Source organism: Hemibagrus wyckioides, linkage group LG11 (assembly GCF_019097595.1).
Source record: "Hemibagrus wyckioides isolate EC202008001 linkage group LG11, SWU_Hwy_1.0, whole genome shotgun sequence".
NCBI lineage: Eukaryota > Metazoa > Chordata > Actinopteri > Siluriformes > Bagridae > Hemibagrus > Hemibagrus wyckioides.
In genome coordinates, this window is record NC_080720.1 from 17,049,791 (window position 1) to 17,070,280 (window position 20,490).

The 20,490-nt window shown below is 37.0% G+C and overlaps 1 protein-coding gene across 1 annotated transcript; it reads left to right on the forward strand.

The window, feature by feature from the left end:
- The first annotated feature begins 5,771 nt into the window (after nucleotides 1-5,771).
- ppm1j (protein phosphatase, Mg2+/Mn2+ dependent, 1J) lies at nucleotides 5,772-19,165 on the forward strand. The gene is made up of 10 exons (XM_058404023.1): nucleotides 5,772-6,281; nucleotides 11,985-12,102; nucleotides 13,649-13,978; nucleotides 14,721-14,833; nucleotides 15,018-15,102; nucleotides 15,402-15,520; nucleotides 15,693-15,756; nucleotides 15,995-16,102; nucleotides 16,281-16,432; nucleotides 17,421-19,165. The coding sequence occupies exons 1-10, from the start codon at nucleotides 6,025-6,027 to the stop codon at nucleotides 17,566-17,568; spliced, it is 1,494 nt and encodes a 497-aa protein (XP_058260006.1). The 5' UTR covers nucleotides 5,772-6,024; the 3' UTR covers nucleotides 17,569-19,165.
- The last annotated feature ends 1,325 nt before the right edge of the window (nucleotides 19,166-20,490 follow it).

The following is a 20,490-nucleotide window of genomic DNA, read 5'->3' on the forward strand; positions in this document are numbered from 1 at the left end:
GAGTGTCAATAAGAGAGTCAATAAGAGTGTTCTTTGTAAAACTGCACAGTACAAAGCCAGTGAAATAGCATGTAACCAGAAGTGGAAAACAGCATGTTGCATTAGGTGTAAAGCGCAAAGAGACAATGACTTTCCAACCTTCTGGCTTTATGAAACACAAAAATAAAAAAGAAAGAAAATTGTAGTTAATTGCAACTGTTTTTACAGATCAAACAAAGGAACTAATATGGAATCACTCAATTCTGAGGAAAATATTATGGAATCACCAAAGAAAAACACCACTAGTACTTTGTTGCACCACCTCTGGCTTTTATAACAGCTTGAATTCTCTGAGGCATGGATTTAACTATCGACAAACAGTATTCTTCATCAATCCAGCTCCAACTTTCTCTTATTGCAGTTGCCAGATCAGCTTTGCAGGTTGGAGCCGTGTCGTGGACCATTTTCTTTCATTTCTGTCATAGATTTTCAATTGTATTGAGGTCTAGACTATTTGTAGGCCATGCCATTGACATTATATGTCTTTCTTGAAGGAAAGTTTTCACAGCTTTTGCCCTATGGCACAATGCATTATCATCCTGAAAAATGATGTCATCATCACCAAACATCCTTTCAATTGATGGAATAAGAAAAGCGTCCAAAATCTCAATATAAACTTGTGCATTTATTAAGGATGTAATGACTGTCATCTCTCCCATACCTTTACCTGACATACAGCCCCATATCATTAATGATTGTGGAAATTTGCATGTATTCTTCAGGCAGTTGTCTTTATAAATTTCATTGGAACGGCACCAAACAAAATATCCAGCATCATCACGCTGTCCAATGCAGATTCATGATTCATCATTGAATATCACTCTCATCCAGTCATCCACAGTCCATGATTGCTTTTCTTTAGCCTACTGAAACCTTGTTTTTTTCTGTTTAGATGTTAATGATGGTTTTCGTTTGGCTTTTCTGTATGTAAATCCCATTTCTTTTAGGCGATTTCTTATAGTTTGGTCACAGACATTGACTCCACTTTATGCCCATTTGTTACTCATTTGTTTTGTTGTGCATTTTCTGTTTTCAAGGCATATTGCTTTAAGTTTTCTATCTTGACGCTTTGATGTCTTCCTTGGTCTACCAGTACATTTCCCTTTTACAACCTTCCCATTATGTATTTGGTCCAGATTTTAGACACAGCTGACTGGGAACAACCAACATCTTTTGCAATATTCCGTGAAGTTTTACCTTTTTCAAGAAGTTTTATAATCCTCTCCTTTGTTTCAACTGACATCTCTCATGTTGGAGCCATGATTTATGTCAATCAGCTTGGTTCAACAGCTCACTAAGGTGTGCAAGCACTCTTTTTAACTGCAGACTAATTAATCGGATACAGGTGTTTAGAACTGCATGTACATGGTGATTCCATAATATTTTCCTCAGAATTGAGTGATTCCATATTTTTTTCCTCTGTTTGATCTGTAAAAACAGTTGCAACTGACTACAATTTTCTTTCTTTTTTATTTTTGTAAGTGTTTCATAAAGCCAGAAGGTTAGAATATTAAATGGAAATAGTTTTGTGGCATGTCTGTGATTGGTTTTTTGTCTACACAGTTAAACAATTTAATGAACATCTTCCAAGAGTGGTGATTCCATACTTTTTGCCAGGGGTTGTATCATACCATTATCACGTTTCATATATCACTAACTGACTCTCTATAAAATGCAGGCAGGTTCTGTTCCTTTGCTCTATGTAAAGGAAATACTATCTAACTAAATGTTATCTAAATGTGTGTTATATATGGCATAGAGACATGGAAATGTTACATTATTATCAAAAGCAGCATACCTTTTGATGACCTGACATCAAAAATTACTGACCAACATTGAGATTTGTTGATTTTGGAGGTGAAGTAAACACTTCTTGCACTTCAGCACTAAGTATTAACTTTTTTTACTGTTAATATAGTGGACGAGAAAACAGAAAAAATAGTAACTCTGGCATGTGTTTGGAGATGCTACTGAGTCTTTCCCTAAACCCAACGTCTATAATACACAACCCCAAAGTGTAATAAATTCACCCTTATGTTGAATCTCTGGCAAGGTGTCCTTTTTTTTAATCAAATTCTGCTTGTCTAAAGCTTTGAAAGAGTTCATTTTTTTTATTTGATCAGTCCACAACATTTTTTTTCCCCAGAATGCCCCTGGCTTTTTTAGATATCATATAAAGTTCCCTTCCCTTCCATGGAGATTATGTTTGACCTCATATGGGGATTTTGGCAGTAAGAGTTTTCTGGGTCTCCAAGATTTTCCTTGATTTCCACAGTTCCCCTTAACTGCTATTTTTAATGACATTTCAGACAGTGGAAATTGTGAGCTGAATGTGCTGATGGTATATTTTATGGTCTTCCTCTGCATTATAAGCATCAATTAGCTTCATTATCAGATCCTCAATCATACAGTTGAATGTTAGAACAAGGAGTCAGGAATTTATTGCACTCTGGAATTGTTAGACCTAATGACAATTGGCTGCCTAATGATTCAATTAAGGCCTGTATAGTTAATTAAGTTCTGTGAATTTACAAATAGAAAGGTGACTAAACATTTGCCCAGGCCACAATTACTACTTTTACTAAGCTCATCAAATATAAGGTAACAATACATTATCAAGGTTAACTACAGCAGTTGTGTTTACTTCAATTTACTTATGTATATTGCCAAAATGTGTGTGCAAATTTTCGCATATAACTGTATATCTTTCAACCAATAATCTAGCGCTTGTGTATAAACATAGGCTCAAGAATCACTAGAGTTGGTGTGCCACTTTTACTCCTGCATTTCCAAGCAAAGCAGCAGTCATGTATACACTAAAGGGAAACATCTCACATATTTAGGTCTGGAGTAACATTGACACTGATACATCAGTTCTTGAATGGGGTTGGTATTGGGCAATTAATGGCCTGTCTTGGACAGAAAAGTATGCTGAATTCTGGAGATAAATCCACTATCAAAATCACTAGGACCTTAAGTGATTCAATTATTGTTTTCTCTTCCTGTTCTTTTATCGTGTATTCTCTCACTCATTAGATTACTACATTAGTGCTGATAACCTCGTGTTATATATTATATATAATATTCTAATCTAATGTCTAAAAAATGCTGAAAGGCAGCCATACTAACAAGAAATACAATAATGTGATGAGGAAGGTATTTAGTGCCCTACAATTTTACTCAACTGTACACAGAATGTTTTTTCATTTATATTTTACTGAAATATAATCCAATACCATTTGGACATTTGCTATCATTATAAACTCTAGGTTGAAAGGACACATTTCAGGTATAAAAATATGAAGCAAAAGGAAATGACACCTTTAGTTTCAGGGGAGACTAATAAAGCCAATGAAAATGACAGATTGGTGTCTTCTTCCTGGGGTGATAAAGAAAAAAAAAGGAGTTGGCAAAATAAGTTCTGTCTATATTTATATGGAGAAATCAGTGTGTATTCTGAAATAAGGTTATGGACCTCCTGAAGTCCATTCTGCAGTTAGTTTGACAGATTTTTCATGAGTAGAAGCATCTACAGTATGAAGGAGTATTTAATAGCATCTATATTACAACATTTAAACATAAAGACTTGCCTGCATGGCTGAAACAATATCAAGGACAGAATACGCAGACTCATGTAAGAAATAGTGAGATGATAAACTAGCATTTAATGTAGAATGTGCCAGTATTCAGAATCATATATTCAGCATATACATGTAGTCAATATAACAACATTCAGCAGATACATGTATATTTCATTTCATTGTCTGTACCGCTTATCCGATCTATCACTGGGAGCGTCATCGGGTATCAAGGCAGGATACACCCTGGACGGAGTGCCAACCCATCGCAGGGCACACACACACTCATTCACTCACGCAATCACACACTACGGGCAATTTAGAGACTCCAATTAGAAGCATGCCTTTGGACTGTGGGAGGAAATCCACCAAGCACAAGGAGAACATGCAAACTCCACACACACAGGGAGCAAGACGCGCCAACCACTAAGCCCCCCTGAATGGTGGAATACAGCAGTAGTAACCCTCCCATTTTATCTGGGCTTGGAACCGGCACTGCATCCAGTGGCTGGTGTTTGGGCATTGGCTGGGAATCAAACCCAGGCCTTCCACATGGTAGGCGAGAAACCTACCACTGAGCCACCAATGCCCCTCTACATGTATATGTATCTATGAAATTGCAAACACAGTACTTTTTCATAGCCACCAACTTTCCAGGGTCCTTTCTGAAAGAGGTATTCTGGACTCAGCCATTAGTGAATGCCATTTCTCAAGGACAGCAGAAGAATTCAGAACATGTAGCTTGCTACAGTCATGGAATATCTGTCTTTTAATGTCGTATTTATTTTGCAATATTGAGCAAACAGGAAGTGAGCATCACAATTGTCTGTGAATATGTCACCATTTGATCAAGAAAGCAGAGAAATATCCTACTTTTGAAGAAATGCTTTAGAGACTTAGGTGCATAATGTGCATATTTGTGCAATTCTGACTGCCAAACTGTTGGGATAAAAAATAAGTTATTACAGTCATTAGAAATGCATCACTTACTGAATATTGCTGTCATCATTTCCTTTTGAAAATGTTCCCCTTCAGGCAGATTGTGTGAAACAACCTGTTCTAATGCAGGGAGTTGTTTTTCTCTCGAAGGATTCATTAGGAGTCCTTACATGGGGACATTGTCACTTGTGAAGATAAGACATTATGTTTTCTTAAGGTAAAAAGTAACTGGCTCAGTCAAATTTGATTAATAGTTTGATTTTAAAATCTTCTTATAATTATTATTAGTGGTAATAGTAGTAGTAGTATGTTAATTATTGTTGTTTACTACATATCTAGGTTTGCTGGACAACTCCATATATGCTATATAGCAGGAGCCGACCTTATCTGCAAAGGTCTAGTGCCGACCTTATCTGCAAAGGTCTACCCAGCAGGAACCACACCTGATTCTTCTTGTTTAATCAGTACATCTGTCTCAAAAGAGCTATCAGGTGTGGCTCCTTTTTGGAATGAAAATATGCAGTCACAGCAGTCCTTTGAGGTTCTTTGAAGACTGGAGACACACTTGCCATATATTAAGTTACCTATTTATTAGGTATTCCTTGTATCTTGTAGTTACACATATTGGCAATTTGTTCAATTACCATATATTGTAGCTTCTCTAGACACTCTGTATAGGACCATCACCGACCATTCGAGTGGTGAACCACACTCAGCACAGCAGTGACACTGGCATTGCAATGGCAATGGATAGTGTGTGTGTGTGTGGCTGGGGTTTTAAAATGCTGTATAGGATCTACAGTATATACATATGAGTTGACAGTTAATTAGGTATCATTCTCAGGTAGCTAATACATTCAACTCAATGTATTATTATATTATATAAATTATAATGCCCTACTCAGTGCATGCTGAAAAAATTCAGTTACCAGTTTATTAGGTACTTATAGCTACTCATAGCTACACTCTACAATGACCATCTCACAATTTTGTCTGTCAAACTACTCAATAGTTGGGGGTTTAAACATGTGTTATTACGTGTTAGTTAGGCAGGCTGTGGTAATCTAGGAGCTAGTTAATATACTTTGAACTGAGTGTGATATTGTTGTTGTCATGATTCTTAGGAAAAATAATAGTTAGTTTTAGTATCAGTGTCGTTGTAGATACGTCGCGTCGTCACTGCCTCATTCTCCTGGTCCACCCTCCCTTGATTTTGCACACGCTGTAAAGACATCCCCTTTCCAGCTGCCAGAGCGACATGCAGAACTTCAGTGCTTCCTCAAAGCCTCTCGGATGATCCACACTCGAGGATTTTTTTTTCCGCTATGAGGAGACCATCGTGTGTTAGAACGTCACACGATTTCAGGAGCGCTGGCTTCCTGCTCCGCGCCTCGCCCCCTGCGCCGCTGCGTTTTCTCTTTTAGCTTTCGCGCGTTGACTTCCGCGCGCTGTATAACACCGCACCGCAATGATTAGCAAAGTGAAAAATGCCATGTCCTCGCTGGTGGGCGGCATAGTACCGCACGGCCACCACCACCATCATCATCATCCTCAGCAGCAGCAGCAGAGCGGAGCGGACTCTTTGCCCCCGCGCTTCCCATACGCGCGGCCCGACTTTCTGGAGCTGAGCGCTGAGTTGGTGCAGTACGCGGCCGAGCACGCATCCCGGCCCGTCATTACACCCCGGAGAGACACCAAGATGCCCTGGCGCACAGGATATGCAGAGTGAGTCGCAGGTCATTTATGGTTCTTGCGCATGCACCTTCTGTTATGGGTCGCTCAGTCAGTGCGAGATGACTGAATTTGCTTTAAACGCTCGGTTCAGTGATGCTGCGAGACACATACACCCAAGGGCAAACCTCAGCTCAATGCGGTAGAACACCACTGCGCAGCTAAAAGTGTGTTTGGTATACTGTTTAATTAACTTCTACGAGGTTCATTTAAACAGATCTGGGCCCATATAACCACCGTAAGTGTTCATTCAACGCTTTTTTTATAGCGAACGTCATACTCTAAGCCCCATGCGCCATCTCTTAGTGTGTAATGATGACGTAAGTTGCGATCGACAGCAGGCTTGTCTGCATGGTGATTTGAAGCATTCAGGAGCCGAAACTAAACTGCGGTATATGCAGACTTCTTACACGTCCTGGCTATGCCCTATTTACCAGTAAGCGTACTCACACCACATCCGCTTTGCTTAAACTCAAAACATGAAAACCCAAGTGTGAGGCAGAATCGAGTCACGTGATCAGGGTGCAGACTGAAAAGCTAAGCTGTTCATTCGGAACCAATTGCAAAGCAAAGCAAAGCAAGCTATTTTTTTCCCTTTTATTGATGGTGAATGAATGCCTTTGACACCTGTTACAATATCATTCAATTTCACTTAAACAGATATTTTGCAAACTGTTTAAGAACAGTAGTCCTGCTGGCAGGGGTTAAATTATGGGGATTACACATAGAGATGTATTGTATGAGAAGATATATTTAGATTAAGTGATGATTCTGTGATGAGACAAGGCCACCACTGGAACTGTAGCCTGTTCATTAATAGTACCATTCATTTATGTGAAATTCCTAATGTCCACATAGGATACACAGTGTATGAAGTGTATATAAGTGCAAATGTATCATGTATAAGAGTATGATATACTATATCATAAGAAAATAAGTCATTTTAAAAGCCAGATTTTAAACATTTTAAAGCCAGAAAACATGGACTTGCACAACACAAAATGCATGTAGAACACAATGGACCTTTTTATTCATTTTACACAATGTTATTTTGTGCAACATTAGCCATGATTATGCCAGTTGCAAAATTTTATGATGTATCATGATGTCCGATAATGTTACAGTAGGTTTTATCAGGTGACTCTTTGTGTAGTCTTAAATCACTGTATGCCACAAATGCAACAGTGTTTCTCAACCCACTCAACCCACCCCAGGTTATATCATCCAACATGCAAAAAACTTAGCCCCTCTCTTCAAAGTTCCTCCCAAATACATGCCCATGTTTAACCTGGTATAGAACTCTTGAATGTCAAGTAAATTTGTGTTGAATTTGAAGACTGAAAATATGTTGCCTGATCTTCATTTTCAGCTATGTGTTTTGGGTAGGTCTGCGCTGACAGTTTCCTGATCTTGGCTGATAGGAGTGACAGGAACCCAATGTGGTCATCTGCCTCAACGTTTGATGTGTTGTGCATTCTGAGTTGCTCTGAGTTGCTCTGTTGCACACCATGAATTTAAAGAATTGCATTTGAGTTAGTGTAGCCTTCCAGTCAGTTTAAACCATGATGAGGTGTTTCAACCTGCAGAACTGCTACTCACTGAAAACTTTGAAAACACTGAAGGACAGCATGTTGCTTGTATTGGTTTTGGAGATTGACAACTATTAATGACACTTGGAAATTTCTATGATTTGCAAACTCCTGAGGTACACACTCTCCTTGAATTCTGAAGATAAGAGTTTCAGCAACTCAAAGAAGCTTTTACCACTGCTCCATACCTGATCCTGAACCTTCACTCCCATTGTTGAGGTTGATGCACCTACCCAGTATTTTTCCTCCCCTGTAAACCTTACTAGCTGAACACAACTATGGTTTTGGAAACAGGAAGCTGTTAACAGTAAATTTGGCCCTGGAAGAATGGCATCACTGGCTTGAGGGACCAGACCTAGAGTTGAGTTTCATCTTATGACAGCACAGTTCTTGGAACTGAATTGACTGTGGGAAATGTATAGAATGTTAAGAGTTCTAAAGGGAATCGAAAGGAAGCACCTTTTTTATTATGCTAATCATAACCATAGTCAGGTAAAATAAAACCCATATTAAGTTATTAAGCTCTAAGAAGCTCTATATGAGACTCTGTAGGAATCTAAAAAAAAAAGAAGACTCAAGGCTAACAGTGGCACTGACCTGCATTCTAAATTATATCCTTGTTTTCCCGAAATCCAAATCAAATCTGGCTGTCCTCTCTCTGCCATTGCACCACTTTAATTTATACTTGTCATTAACTAGCTAGTTCCTAATACTTGAATTGACATTTTTTTGTTAATAAAGTTTGTAATCACAGCATGTGGTGTACATGTAAATCCTATGTCGAGGAATAGACATTACTGCTGTAAAAAAAAAACAAAAAAAAACAGCTGTAATGTCTGAATCCTTATTGTGGGGGAGCAAGGAGTATTTAGGGAAGCAAGGAAGGAAAATGGGGAAGAGCAATAGAGAAATGAGAAGCGCCACTAGTTTCTGAAACTCATGGATAGCATAATCAACACAGGTAGGACATTCTCAAGGTAAATCAGTTACCTTCGAAATGATGATAGCACCTATTGGCTGATCCCTCTATCACTATCTAATTATGTGTGAAGCCCATGAACAGATGTCTGAGCTTGCATGGTTATAAAGAAAAACTATTTTTACATCATTGGATATCACACACACACATATATTCACACCTAGCAGAGAAAATCCATGCAAGAATGGTGAGAATATTCAAATCTCCACCCAGACAGAGTAACCTATCTGTTTTAGATGAAAACAAAAGTGTATTGCATTTTGGTTTTGGTTTGTGAAATACAGAAGTGCACAAGACTATTTTTAAAATTCTGCTAGGACAATTTTATTTACCCTCCCCATGACATTTTCTAATAAATTTAGTTGCTTATATTCCCAAAAATGTAGACCTAAACAAACTAGTACCCTATTTTAAACCACTGTGACCCTGAGCAGGCATTTACAAAAGGCAAAATCTATGAACACTTCAAAAGCATCACTGTAAATCCATTGTTGATTTTTCTTTGTGCTATATTGCTAAAACATTGTGAGTGGTCCAAGCACTCAGTATCATGTTCTATCAAGTTACAGTGTAGTTCAATTTCACCCAGTATTCGGTTCCAAATATTTTCTGACCCAAAGCAAAGACCTACAGAACACTCTACATGTTTCGGACGAGTAGCTGAAAAGCATTGCAAAGGCTTTCTTATAGTAGCTGAAATGATGTGACTCTGTAGCTATCACATCGTGTTAATGGAGCACTTAGTGTTTGTCCTGTCGAGAGTTAAATCATTGATCTGAAATATGATCCATTAATTAGTAGTCTATTGTCTAGCTCAGAAGGCTTCTATACCACATTATCTCCAGTTCTCCTTATCTCCACTTACTGCCAGCCTTACAGCATCAGGAGTGGTGCTTGATGTCATCGCTGAGCATCCTACACTAAAAAACAATTCTTTAAAGCCATTTGATTCGAGGCTTTTTAGTTTCTAGTTTCCTTAAATACAGTATTTACACTTTTCTTAAGAAACCACTGACTGCTTGCATTTGCAACTTGCATCTAAGACAGGAAGTTATTTTGATAGTTATTCTGCAAGTTTTGTCACCCCTTAAAAGATGAAACACTTTTTTTGCAGACTACATATTTGTGGACTTATAATGTTTTATTTATATTATATTATTTATAATGCTTTACTTTTATTTTTGGAGCGGTTATCTGGACTTATCTTCCTTTAGAGTATAATATACAACATTTGAAGCCCCCAGATGTCCTGCCTGTATTATGCAGATAAAAACTGAGCCCATGGACAGGTCTGTTGTCTAACAAAAAAAATGATGTTAAAACGGAAAGTTTAAGCTTTAAGTAATAGTGTTGTTATTTCTTGCAACCTCAGAAGAGGAACTTGTAGACAAAGTCCCTACTTCCCCATTCTAGAGCAGCTCACTTAAGGCTAACTAAAGACCAAATTTACTGGAATCTGAAATTCCTGATAATGTAATCCTCACATAGTGTACCTTATGATAATAATGACTGCCATGTCACAGGTAATGTCTCTGTGTCATGTGTCCTAATGTATCATGTTATTTGAATTCAACTGACTGCTTTAACTTTATTAATAACTAATAACATTTATTTATAGTTGTTTTGAGTGTGTTCTGCAATTTATAAGCAGTGGCTTTCATTTCCTTTTTGGCTACCTACCAAGCATTAAAGTATGACATAAAAAACATGGATGGCCGAGACACATGACTTTATGATATGGCAGTGATAGTTGTATAATTACAGGAATTTTGATTATTACAGGAGGAAATAAGTCTAAGCTAGAAAAAATATCTGTATTATCTCAAACTCTTCGAAGAATGTTTCTGTTTATGCAGTCCAATTTTTTTGTATGATCATACTGATTAATGAATAAACAAAGCATAGAAATTTTCTTTCTTTGTCCTCATATACTCTGAAATAGAGAGTATATGTTATTGCACAGTCTGTTATAGAATTTAGCCAAAAAGACCACTGTAATTGCTGAGAATAAACAGACTTCAGCTTAATTTAGGATTATATTCATTTACTGGTTGCCATAAAAATGTGTGTTAGACATTTTTTGCTTTTTTATTGATTTGTAAATAAATTCATTGTGGTGGTTTTGTTCTCACTGTGCACTGTGAAAAAAATGTATATTATGAGTGTATGAGGTTTTGAATGTGAGTATTTTAGAGAGTAGTGAGTAGTATTTTGGAGCCAGTTTAGTACACAGTGCAGGGAAAACTTGCCAGAAAAGTTGCCTTGGCTGAACATCCAGAGAAGAGATCAGGTTAAATCAGGTTTTAGTTAAAATGACAGGCTAAAATGTCTTGACTTCCTCACAGCATTTGTGATCACTTGTGTTCAAAATACTTGAAAAAGAGAAGCACATGTCATTTCAGAAAAGTCTGTACTTTTCAGAACTATATATAGTATAACATTTCACCGTCTGAAGGGTTTTCCCAGGCATTGAGTTCAAAGATGCTATTTCCTGAAAACTGAGAGCTTTTTGATACTAGGAGCATTTGGTGTGTCTGTTTACTCATAAAAAGAAGTAAGACTTAGATAAAAACGTTCTTATGCTCAAATAATAATAGATGAAGATCTGCAAATTGTTGATGAATGCAGCATTGAAGGAAGAGTCTAAATGAATATTCATATCAATAAGTATTAATCCAGGGATCCGTAGCCACATGCAGGGAATTTGCTATTTAATGTAGGTTTAAAAATGTTTATATACAGCCTATTTAAAATTCTTTTTCAATATGATTGATGAATATTTTTATTCACGATCAAATCTGGTGACTTTTAGGCATGGATCAGGCATTTAAATGCAGTCTGTCTGTGCTCATGTGGTTAAGATTACCTATTCTCAGTGTGGTCAATTTTGTTGCTTTAAGCAATCATTCAGCATGTAGTTTCTGAATATTTTAATGCCATAATGCAATTTTTTACTTGACTTTATTGTGATCTTAGTCTGATTTTAGTCTTATCTGATCTTAGTCAGAGTCAAGTCCTTGGATCTTTTAACATCTTTTAAGTTTTAGCAAGGTTACTAGATGAAAACACATTATGATGATGTGATGAATTTAACTACAGTGATTAACTTCCTCTTTCTCTTTATTTTAGGGTCATAAATGCAGGAAAGAGCATGCTGAATGAGGACCAGGCCTCGTGTGACGTGCTATACGTGAAGAAGCTCACTAGCAAACAACAGCGTGCCTCTGTGCTGCTGGAAGACAGTGGGGTGAGATGTACTAGCTCTCAGACTAATACAGTTCAGTCACAGAAAGCAAATTCATCTCAGTTTCAGTTTCAGGTTCCTCATTCAGGTTCTCCCATTTTGGACTGTCTTATCTTATGGTTCAACTTCCAAAATAGTTTGTAAACAATACTAGAGTATATTTGTAATAATCTTGTCAGGACAGTGCTCAAAGAGTTTTTTTATTTGTTCATTTGTGCTTTTATTTGAGTATATAGTCAAATAACATTTCATCGTTTTAGCTCACATGATGCAAGTTGTTGTACAAGTGTTCCAATTAAAGTGGACAATTCGTGCATATAGCCTGGAGGGTACAGGATGAGGTGCTGGATGACTTATCAGTCATTCAAGGAGTAAAGAAATGAAAGCCAATTGTATCTGTGTGTGTGTGTGTGTGTGGTTTAGGTCTAGATATTTCTCTGCATCTAAAACGATGAAATGTTATTTGACTATATATTTAAATTAAAGCACAAATGAGCAAATTAAAAAAGCTCCTGTCTGCTGTCACTCTGAGCACTGTCCGGGTGAGATTATTACATATATACTGTATTATTGCGGGTAGAAAGCCTTGTTGGTGAGAGAGATCAGAGGAGAATGACCAGACAGACCAGAAATCACAAAAAACATCAAGCCTTGAGGTGGATGGACTACAACAGCAGAAGACATGGCTGAGGCTGAACATGCATGTCATGATCAGAAACACAGAGCAGGCTTATACTTGTTCTTCATTCTGATGCTTGAACATTAACTGAAGGTTTGACTTATATCTGCATGATTCGGTCATGATTGACTGAACTGATAATTGCATGAATGTTCAGGTGTACAGGTGTCCTTTAATAAAGTGGACAGTAAGATATAAGACAATATGATTTATCATATAAAACCTGAACACTTAGACCAGCCCAGTCCACATACAGTTTTTTTCCATTGCAGTGATAGCCACTGATTTGCGGGTTTGTATTTTTGGGTTTTACTACAAGCTTCATGTCTGTGTTTCCAAACTCAAGCAAAAATGACAAACTATTTAATCTTCTGAGGTAATTCGTGCAAGTTGCACAAGGAAGTGCAATTAAATTGAGTTTTATAATCAATAGCGTGTTTGCCACTATATAAGAAGGGGCAGTGCAGTTAAACTCATTCTTTTGCATTCTTGAATTGAATTCTTAATGCGTTCTATATTAAGTTAGATTATGTGAATATGTTCTTTGGAAGAACAAATGTGTGAATTGTCTCTTTCATCTTCACCCTTTCTCTACTGAGAAACAGGAACTATAGCAGTGCATTTTTGTTTCCTAAAGTACAAACTTAAATGTTCACTCAGAGGTGCAGTACTGCTTTTTAAGGTCCAATTATTAACCTTATTTATGCTTTTCTGCAATTCACTTTCTTATTACTAGCAGGAGAACTCTTGAACCCTGTGAGAAATCCAGCGACAATCACTCTCACCATAAAAATCACACCTTTATTCTGACTCTGTACCTATACTCCTGTCCTTTCACACCACCAGCCATCTTTCTCTTACTTTCTACAGGACACCACAGGTATCCCCTTGCACTTCTGGGGTGTATTTGATGGTCACGCCGGCTCTGGAGCCGCTCTCATGGCCTCCAAACTCCTCCATCGGCTCATCCGAGACCGTTTGTGTGAAGTAGCTCATCTTTTGGAGAATCAGAGCAACCCACCACCCATTTGCCTAGCTAAGAATGGGAGTCCCTATCAAGCTGAGCAAAAGAAGGGATCTTGCATGGATGCAGAAGACCAGGATGGGCCTGTAGATCCCATCGCTCGGTTTCACATGGAGAAGGTTGTCAGTATGGAAAGCTTGGTGATGGGAATCATAGAGAATGCCTTTAAACAAATGGTGAGACCATGGTGTTCCAGTCTTTAAAATATTTGACACAGCCAAATATTGATCACAAATATGTACCCAGTACTGAATTAGAGAGCTTAATCAGTTTAACCCATTCAGGGGTACACTAAAGTCGATAAAATGTTAATGTCGGTCCTGTCTGTTCATTCTACCAAATTATACAGGTATTTGATCTATATTTTATTACACTGTAAACATATCTTCTGCTCGATTTTGGATAGTTCTTCTTTTCTTCAAGACTGATTCCGTGGTCATTTGTGATCACCAGAGTTTTTACTATTGCTAAGCCCATATCTACATCCGCACTTGTTATATTGCAGTACTGTGGGGAAAAAACCTCATTTTCACTTACTATTTTTGGCAGGGTTTTTTTGCGCAGTGAATGTGATTAATTAAAGCAGCGCCATGATGCTCTGCTTTAGAGTTAGTGACAATTATTTGGTTGCCACACTGAGAGACAGCTGTAGAGTTCGGATGAAAATGCCACATCATTTCAGGCATTTTCTTAGCTCTGATTTTCTTTAAGGATACAGCAGCTCATAGTCTTTTATGATTATTTCTTCTATCTAAAATGGAAGCACCGTGATTAAAAAAAAGCCTGTAATACCTGTCCTCCAATTAAATCTCAAACCCTGTGCCTTTTGTCATTATTTCGTACTTCTTTAGAGAATAGTGTGACAGTCTTGACATGAAATATTGTAATATGTAATATTCTGGTGTCTCTTTTATGCAGGATGACCTCATAGAGAAGGAGAAGGCATCTTACAGCATTTCTGGAGGATGTTGTGCCTTGACTGCTGTGCATTTGCTAGGGAAACTCTACGTAGCAAATGCAGGAGACAGCAGGTAATGAAGAATGAATACATTAAAATATTACAAATATATACAGTTTTTAATATAGTCATCTAATTAATGATATTTTTATAGATACTTGGGATGCTATTAAAAAAATGCACAGTCCTGTTGCTATATTATATGTAGAGAGAACTATACATTTCTAAACATTAAGGATCTACTATTTGTATTTCAGAGCCATAATTGTTCGCAATGATGAGATTATTCCCATGTCTAATGAGTTCACACCGGAGAGTGAGAGACAGCGGCTACAGTACCTGGTGAGTTTCTCAGCTGCAGTGCCATACATGCATGCATCACAATCATGAATTGAACCATACTCTCATATGCCTTTCTTTTTAACCAAACCCAAACCAAAGACCATCATGATTTATACTCTTGTTTTGATAATCAGTGAATAGTTTAGGAATGAGGAATTATAACTTTTAGAAAGTAATGAATTACCTCAGACTTATGTCTGTAAAATGCTGATCAAGAGTGTAATGATAAACAGACTAAAGTTTTCTTGGAGATATATTTTCTCTGCAAAACTCCTTCATCCTCTTTACGGTGTTTACAGGGATTCCTTAAACCAGAACTGCTTGGGAACGAGTTCACACACATTGAGTTTCCCCGGCGCATTCAGCACAATGAGCTAGGCAAGAAGATGTTATTTAGAGACCACACTATGACGGGATGGTGAGTATGTCTGAGTGTGTGAGGTTGCACATTGTTATCTGTAGAAAATCCTAACATCTGTAAAACAAAGAAAAAACAAATCCAGATGTTTTTACTAAATCAGTAAGTGAGATTATGGCCATGTTTTCTACATTTGTCTTAGTGATGATGTATTGCAATTTCTTGATTACAGGGCATATAAGACAATTGTTGAAGATGACCTCAAGTTCCCCCTCATTTATGGAGAGGGGAAAAAGGTAATCAGCCAAAAGTAGCTATAAACACAATCTGTAATAACCTTAATTAGGTTGATGTGCCTTATTTCATATGAGATCACTAACTAAAGGAAATGATATAGAGTACATGGATACTTTCTGCTGTGTTGCTTATTCTAAGCAAGGAAGTTTTTTCTCAGCAGTGGCATTTTTATTGTACTTTTTACTTTTATTGTGTTTTTAATATAAGGGTTTTGTGTGTGCATGTGTGTGTTCATAGGCCAGAGTTATGGCCACGATTGGAGTAACACGTGGTTTAGGAGATCATGACCTGAAAGTGTACAGTTCAAACATTCATATCAAACCTTTCCTATCCTGCTGTCCAGAGGTAGGTTCATTCATTTTCTAAGTCACCAATCCATATACTGAATCTGAATGATCTAAATCAAAGGTTTTGTGATTTTTTTTTTTTTTGGTTTGTAATACCAAAAAACATGCTCAGTCAAGGCAGAGAATGTGTCTTGAGCTTTATACTGATTCCTTATTTCGCTCTCTTGTATGTTCAGGTGAAAGTATACAATATTTCAGAGCATAAGCATGGTAATGATGACGTCCTCATTATGGGTACTGATGGATTGTGGGATGTGACTTCTGACAGAGAAGTAGCAGATGCTGTGAAAAAATTTCTGTCCAGCTGTGAGCATAATGACCCAATGAGGTACTTTTAACTTTCACTTCTTTTTCATAAACTCATATATATTTGTGCAAGCAGGGTAAATGTTTAAATATTTTTCTTTAAGCTTGATTTCAATAGATACCCAGTGCTTGTGAATAAAATGTAAAACTGCCATATGAATTAACTTACAGAACCTGCAAGAGTTATGTAAAAAATAAAAATTTACAAAATGATATACTTCTTTAGGCAAGTAATATACTTTTCAGACTGAAATTATGACATTATGGCAAAGGGGTGTTCTGGTATTTTAAGTAGAGTCTGGGATTAGTATAGGATTGTTCTGTCTATTGTAATTGGTGTAGGTTTAGCTTATTGCTGGATTTGTAAGTGAGTAAATACTTTAACATTAAATATTAAACATTAAATTGCAGTTAAACATCTCAAACCAACCAGCATTTGACATGCCTCCACGACAAGCAAGTTTAGTCAATGTTGTCACTAATTTGTATGCCAGAAATAACCTTGAAAAATATACTACAAACATTCACACACATATGAGCTTGTTGGGCAACCCATTTCACAAGTATGGACAGGTGTGGAGTGTGTCTGTGGGAATTTGTGCTCATTAGAGTAGATGTTAGAAAAGAAGATAAACCCAGAACATGAACACAACACGCAGATTTTAAGAGTTGTGCTCCCGTAGAAAACTTCACATGACATAATGTATTTAAAAAGTGACCTTAAAAGGTCAAATTCAGTATACACATTATTTATTATGCATAATATATACAGGCAAAAAGTTTCATTTATGATTATGTCTTCATGCATTCAGATTATGAGCAAAATGTGATCTTTTAATATATCTGTGGTAATACATAAAGCCACATAAAATTTTGTCTTTCCGCTTGGATTACAGTGTCATTGTCTTTGCAGTAGATAGTGTTTATGACAAGAGAAATGTGAGGGGAAAAATGTATATATATATTTATATATACTTACTTTATATATTTTGATTTTCTTTTTGTTGAAGGTATACTTTGGCTGCTCAGGATCTCCTAATGAGGTCACGTGGTGTTCTGAAAGAGCGGGGATGGAGGCTGCCTAATGACAGACTGGGATCAGGCGATGACATAACAGTGTTTGTCATCCCATTGGCCGGGGCAGAGTTAGAGACATGACAAGGCAGATCAGTTATTCTCTGGCAAGCAAATCAGGACACGGCGCTAATTCGCGCCGGCTGAGGAAGGGGTGCAATACCAAAAAAATCCATTCTCACCTGAGCTGAACAGAATGATGTATGCATTGCTCCTCTTCCTCCAACTTTTCAGAGGAATCATCTCGACTCTTACCTCTTATTATCAAGCCTGGGATGACATCATCATTAAGTGCCACTCTTCTCACTCAACATTTCTCACAGATTTACTGTGAAAGACTTCAGAACACGCAAAGCCGCTGTGATATAAATACTCCAGAAGTCTATTGGGGAGCGAGCAGCTATAAGAAGAGAGATTTGTGATAATCAAAATAAACAGGGTCTTTAATACATGACCTGTAGAAAACAGAGGAATGGAGCACTGGTGATATGAAATGAAATCTTGATGATTAAGGATGTATAGATGTAAGCACTTTATCTTTAGACATAAACTCATCAACCTGTAATTAAAACTTAGCAAATCTCCCTCAGCTCCCTTAAATGTCTCCAAAGAATGAATCTAATTAAACACATGGGTTTTAGTGACTTTGCAGCAGCTTTATTTAGAAACAAATTATCACCAAGGAAAGAAAGAAGCACAATTTTCTCGTTAGTCCTGATAATGAAAGAGTCTAATACGGCTCCTTAATATTGTAATTGAGGCAATTGTGTAGACTTGCATTATGGCATTTGTGGGCAGTGGTAGCTCAGTAGTTAAGATACTGACCTAGCTGACTGCCAAGCTGCCACTGTTGGGCCAATGGACAAGGCCCTTAACCCTCAACTGCTATTTTTAGTCTTTTTGTATAAATTAGATAAATTGTAAGTCTTTCTAGTGTCTGCCAAATGCCAAAAATGTAAATGAGAAATACTACTGTAATCCTACATCATGACAAATTTTCTTAAAAATAGAGGCCATCATTTCACCTCTTGTACATTTGACTAAACCCGGGTTCCCTACCTCTCCACAAAGCCATGTTCACAATGAACCTAAAAACCTGCAAGGAGGTGGATTTTTGATTATAATCAAACCCATGTATTAATTGTGCACATTAATTTTCAGCTAAACTGTAGCTAATGGGTTAGCTTTTTCTGAGCAAAGTTTAGAAGCCTATTATATATTGAGAATCCCTATTAAAGCAGCTTTTAGGATAAAATCAACACATATGGAACCTAGAATCTTATCATTCATGATGAATTTATTATTGTAATGTATTATTATAACTGTAACTTTCACCCCAGGTACCATATTTGTAAAAATGGGTTAAAAAGGGTTTTAGGTGGCAGCTAAATTACCACCAATGATGTTTTAATGTGAACACATTTCAGCATTAGAACCTGATCATCATCACCTAAACTTTATTTCAATGCACCATGCTTAAATGATCTTGAGGTGAAGAACCTATTGTGAAAATAAATCTGAACATTGATGGCTGACTACTAACAAACTTTTTTTGCTATTCCATGTTTAGTTGAATTGCCATTCCTGCAGACTTTTTTATCGTTTGTTAAGCTGTAACACCTAAGCAACTGTGATTCATTCGAAATAAATCTCCCATCTTTGAATAAATAATTTTCTGTCTCTTTGCTATGAATTATATTCCATTTGATGCTAACATTGTCAAATGTATTCAATATTGAAGTTTCTGCACTAGGAAAAGTTGTTCAATGTACTTTAGGTACATTCAGGTGTAATTACTGTACAGTAATCAGACACAGTGTAATTACTGTACACTCTTGTAGTGAACAATACAGAACATTCTCCTCTATAAGCCCATATCATTTCTAAGTATATTAATGACTGTTTATAGCAATTCAAAGAATAATCAAGTTGATAAGGATTACTACTACTGTGCTGTATTACACCATGCTATACAATGTTGGAATTCATGTGTCATGTGACTTAAATAAACCCATGTGATCAAACATTTCAATTCATTTTATTCATCATTTCAATCTGACAAAAAAGTATTTATTGTTTCCTTTCCAGGAGACTAAGGTTAATTGTCTAACATGTCCAATTTGAAAAAGTGCAACAAGAAGCAGAGCTTCAGTCATGAACCTCATAGTGATAGGGTGTGTCATTTAAATGCTCTGATTATGCTTCTAAAATACATCATTTGATGAGTTATACCCACAGTCAGGCAGCAGATCTTTCATCATTTCTGTGCTGTATAGCTAAAGCTGCAGTGTCTGGAGTTACTATTATGCTTGCAAACATGGGAAGTGTGGTCTCTTTCCATGAGTGCTTTCAGTCCTGGTGTTACCATGCATTTCTAAGAATAGTTCTTTTCATTTTCTGACTAATCTATTTAAAGATAGGTTTACTGAACTGGCCCAGATGGTTTACTGAAGTGTCTGAATAAAAAGAAAACATAAGAGGAAAGAGAAGCCAGAGAATGTTAAATTTCATTAATAGATCAAAGAATGGCCAACAAACAATCAACATGCTATCACTGCTGGTCATTGAGTCATGATGGGAAAATCAAGAAAGAATTCAGTCACCTAAAACAAAACTTCTGCACAGAATTAGGGCTACTCAAATGCTCATAATGAACGTGTACTGTATGCATTTTATTGTGCGTGTGTTGGGTTGCAGGGCCTCTAGGCTTCTAACATTGAAGGAGTTTAAAGGAGTTGAATTACACAATGCATATTAGCCCCAATAGCATAGTGTAAGATCTGAATGTATCTCCATATACATAGGGTGAACTATATAAGAATTATATAGTTGTCGTTCCCCCAAACCCTATCTCCCCACCTCCCTTTTAATGGACGAGAAGTTACTGGACAATTGGCTACTCAGCTGTTTCATGGACAAGTGTGTGTGGTTTATTCCCTCATTATTTCACATACAAGCAAGCAGCTAAAAGTTTTAGAGTAGATCTCAAGAGATAAGTATGGAAAA

Bases quoted from the DNA above. Each gene is read 5' to 3' on its own strand.
- ppm1j (XM_058404023.1), top strand. From the start codon at position 6,025: ATGATTAGCAAAGTGAAAAATGCCATGTCCTCGCTGGTGGGCGGCATA. The intron at 14,834-15,017 runs GTAATGAAGAAT...TTTGTATTTCAG, and splicing joins GCAAATGCAGGAGACAGCAG to AGCCATAATTGTTCGCAATG. The intron at 15,521-15,692 runs GTGAGTATGTCT...TCTTGATTACAG, and splicing joins GACCACACTATGACGGGATG to GGCATATAAGACAATTGTTG.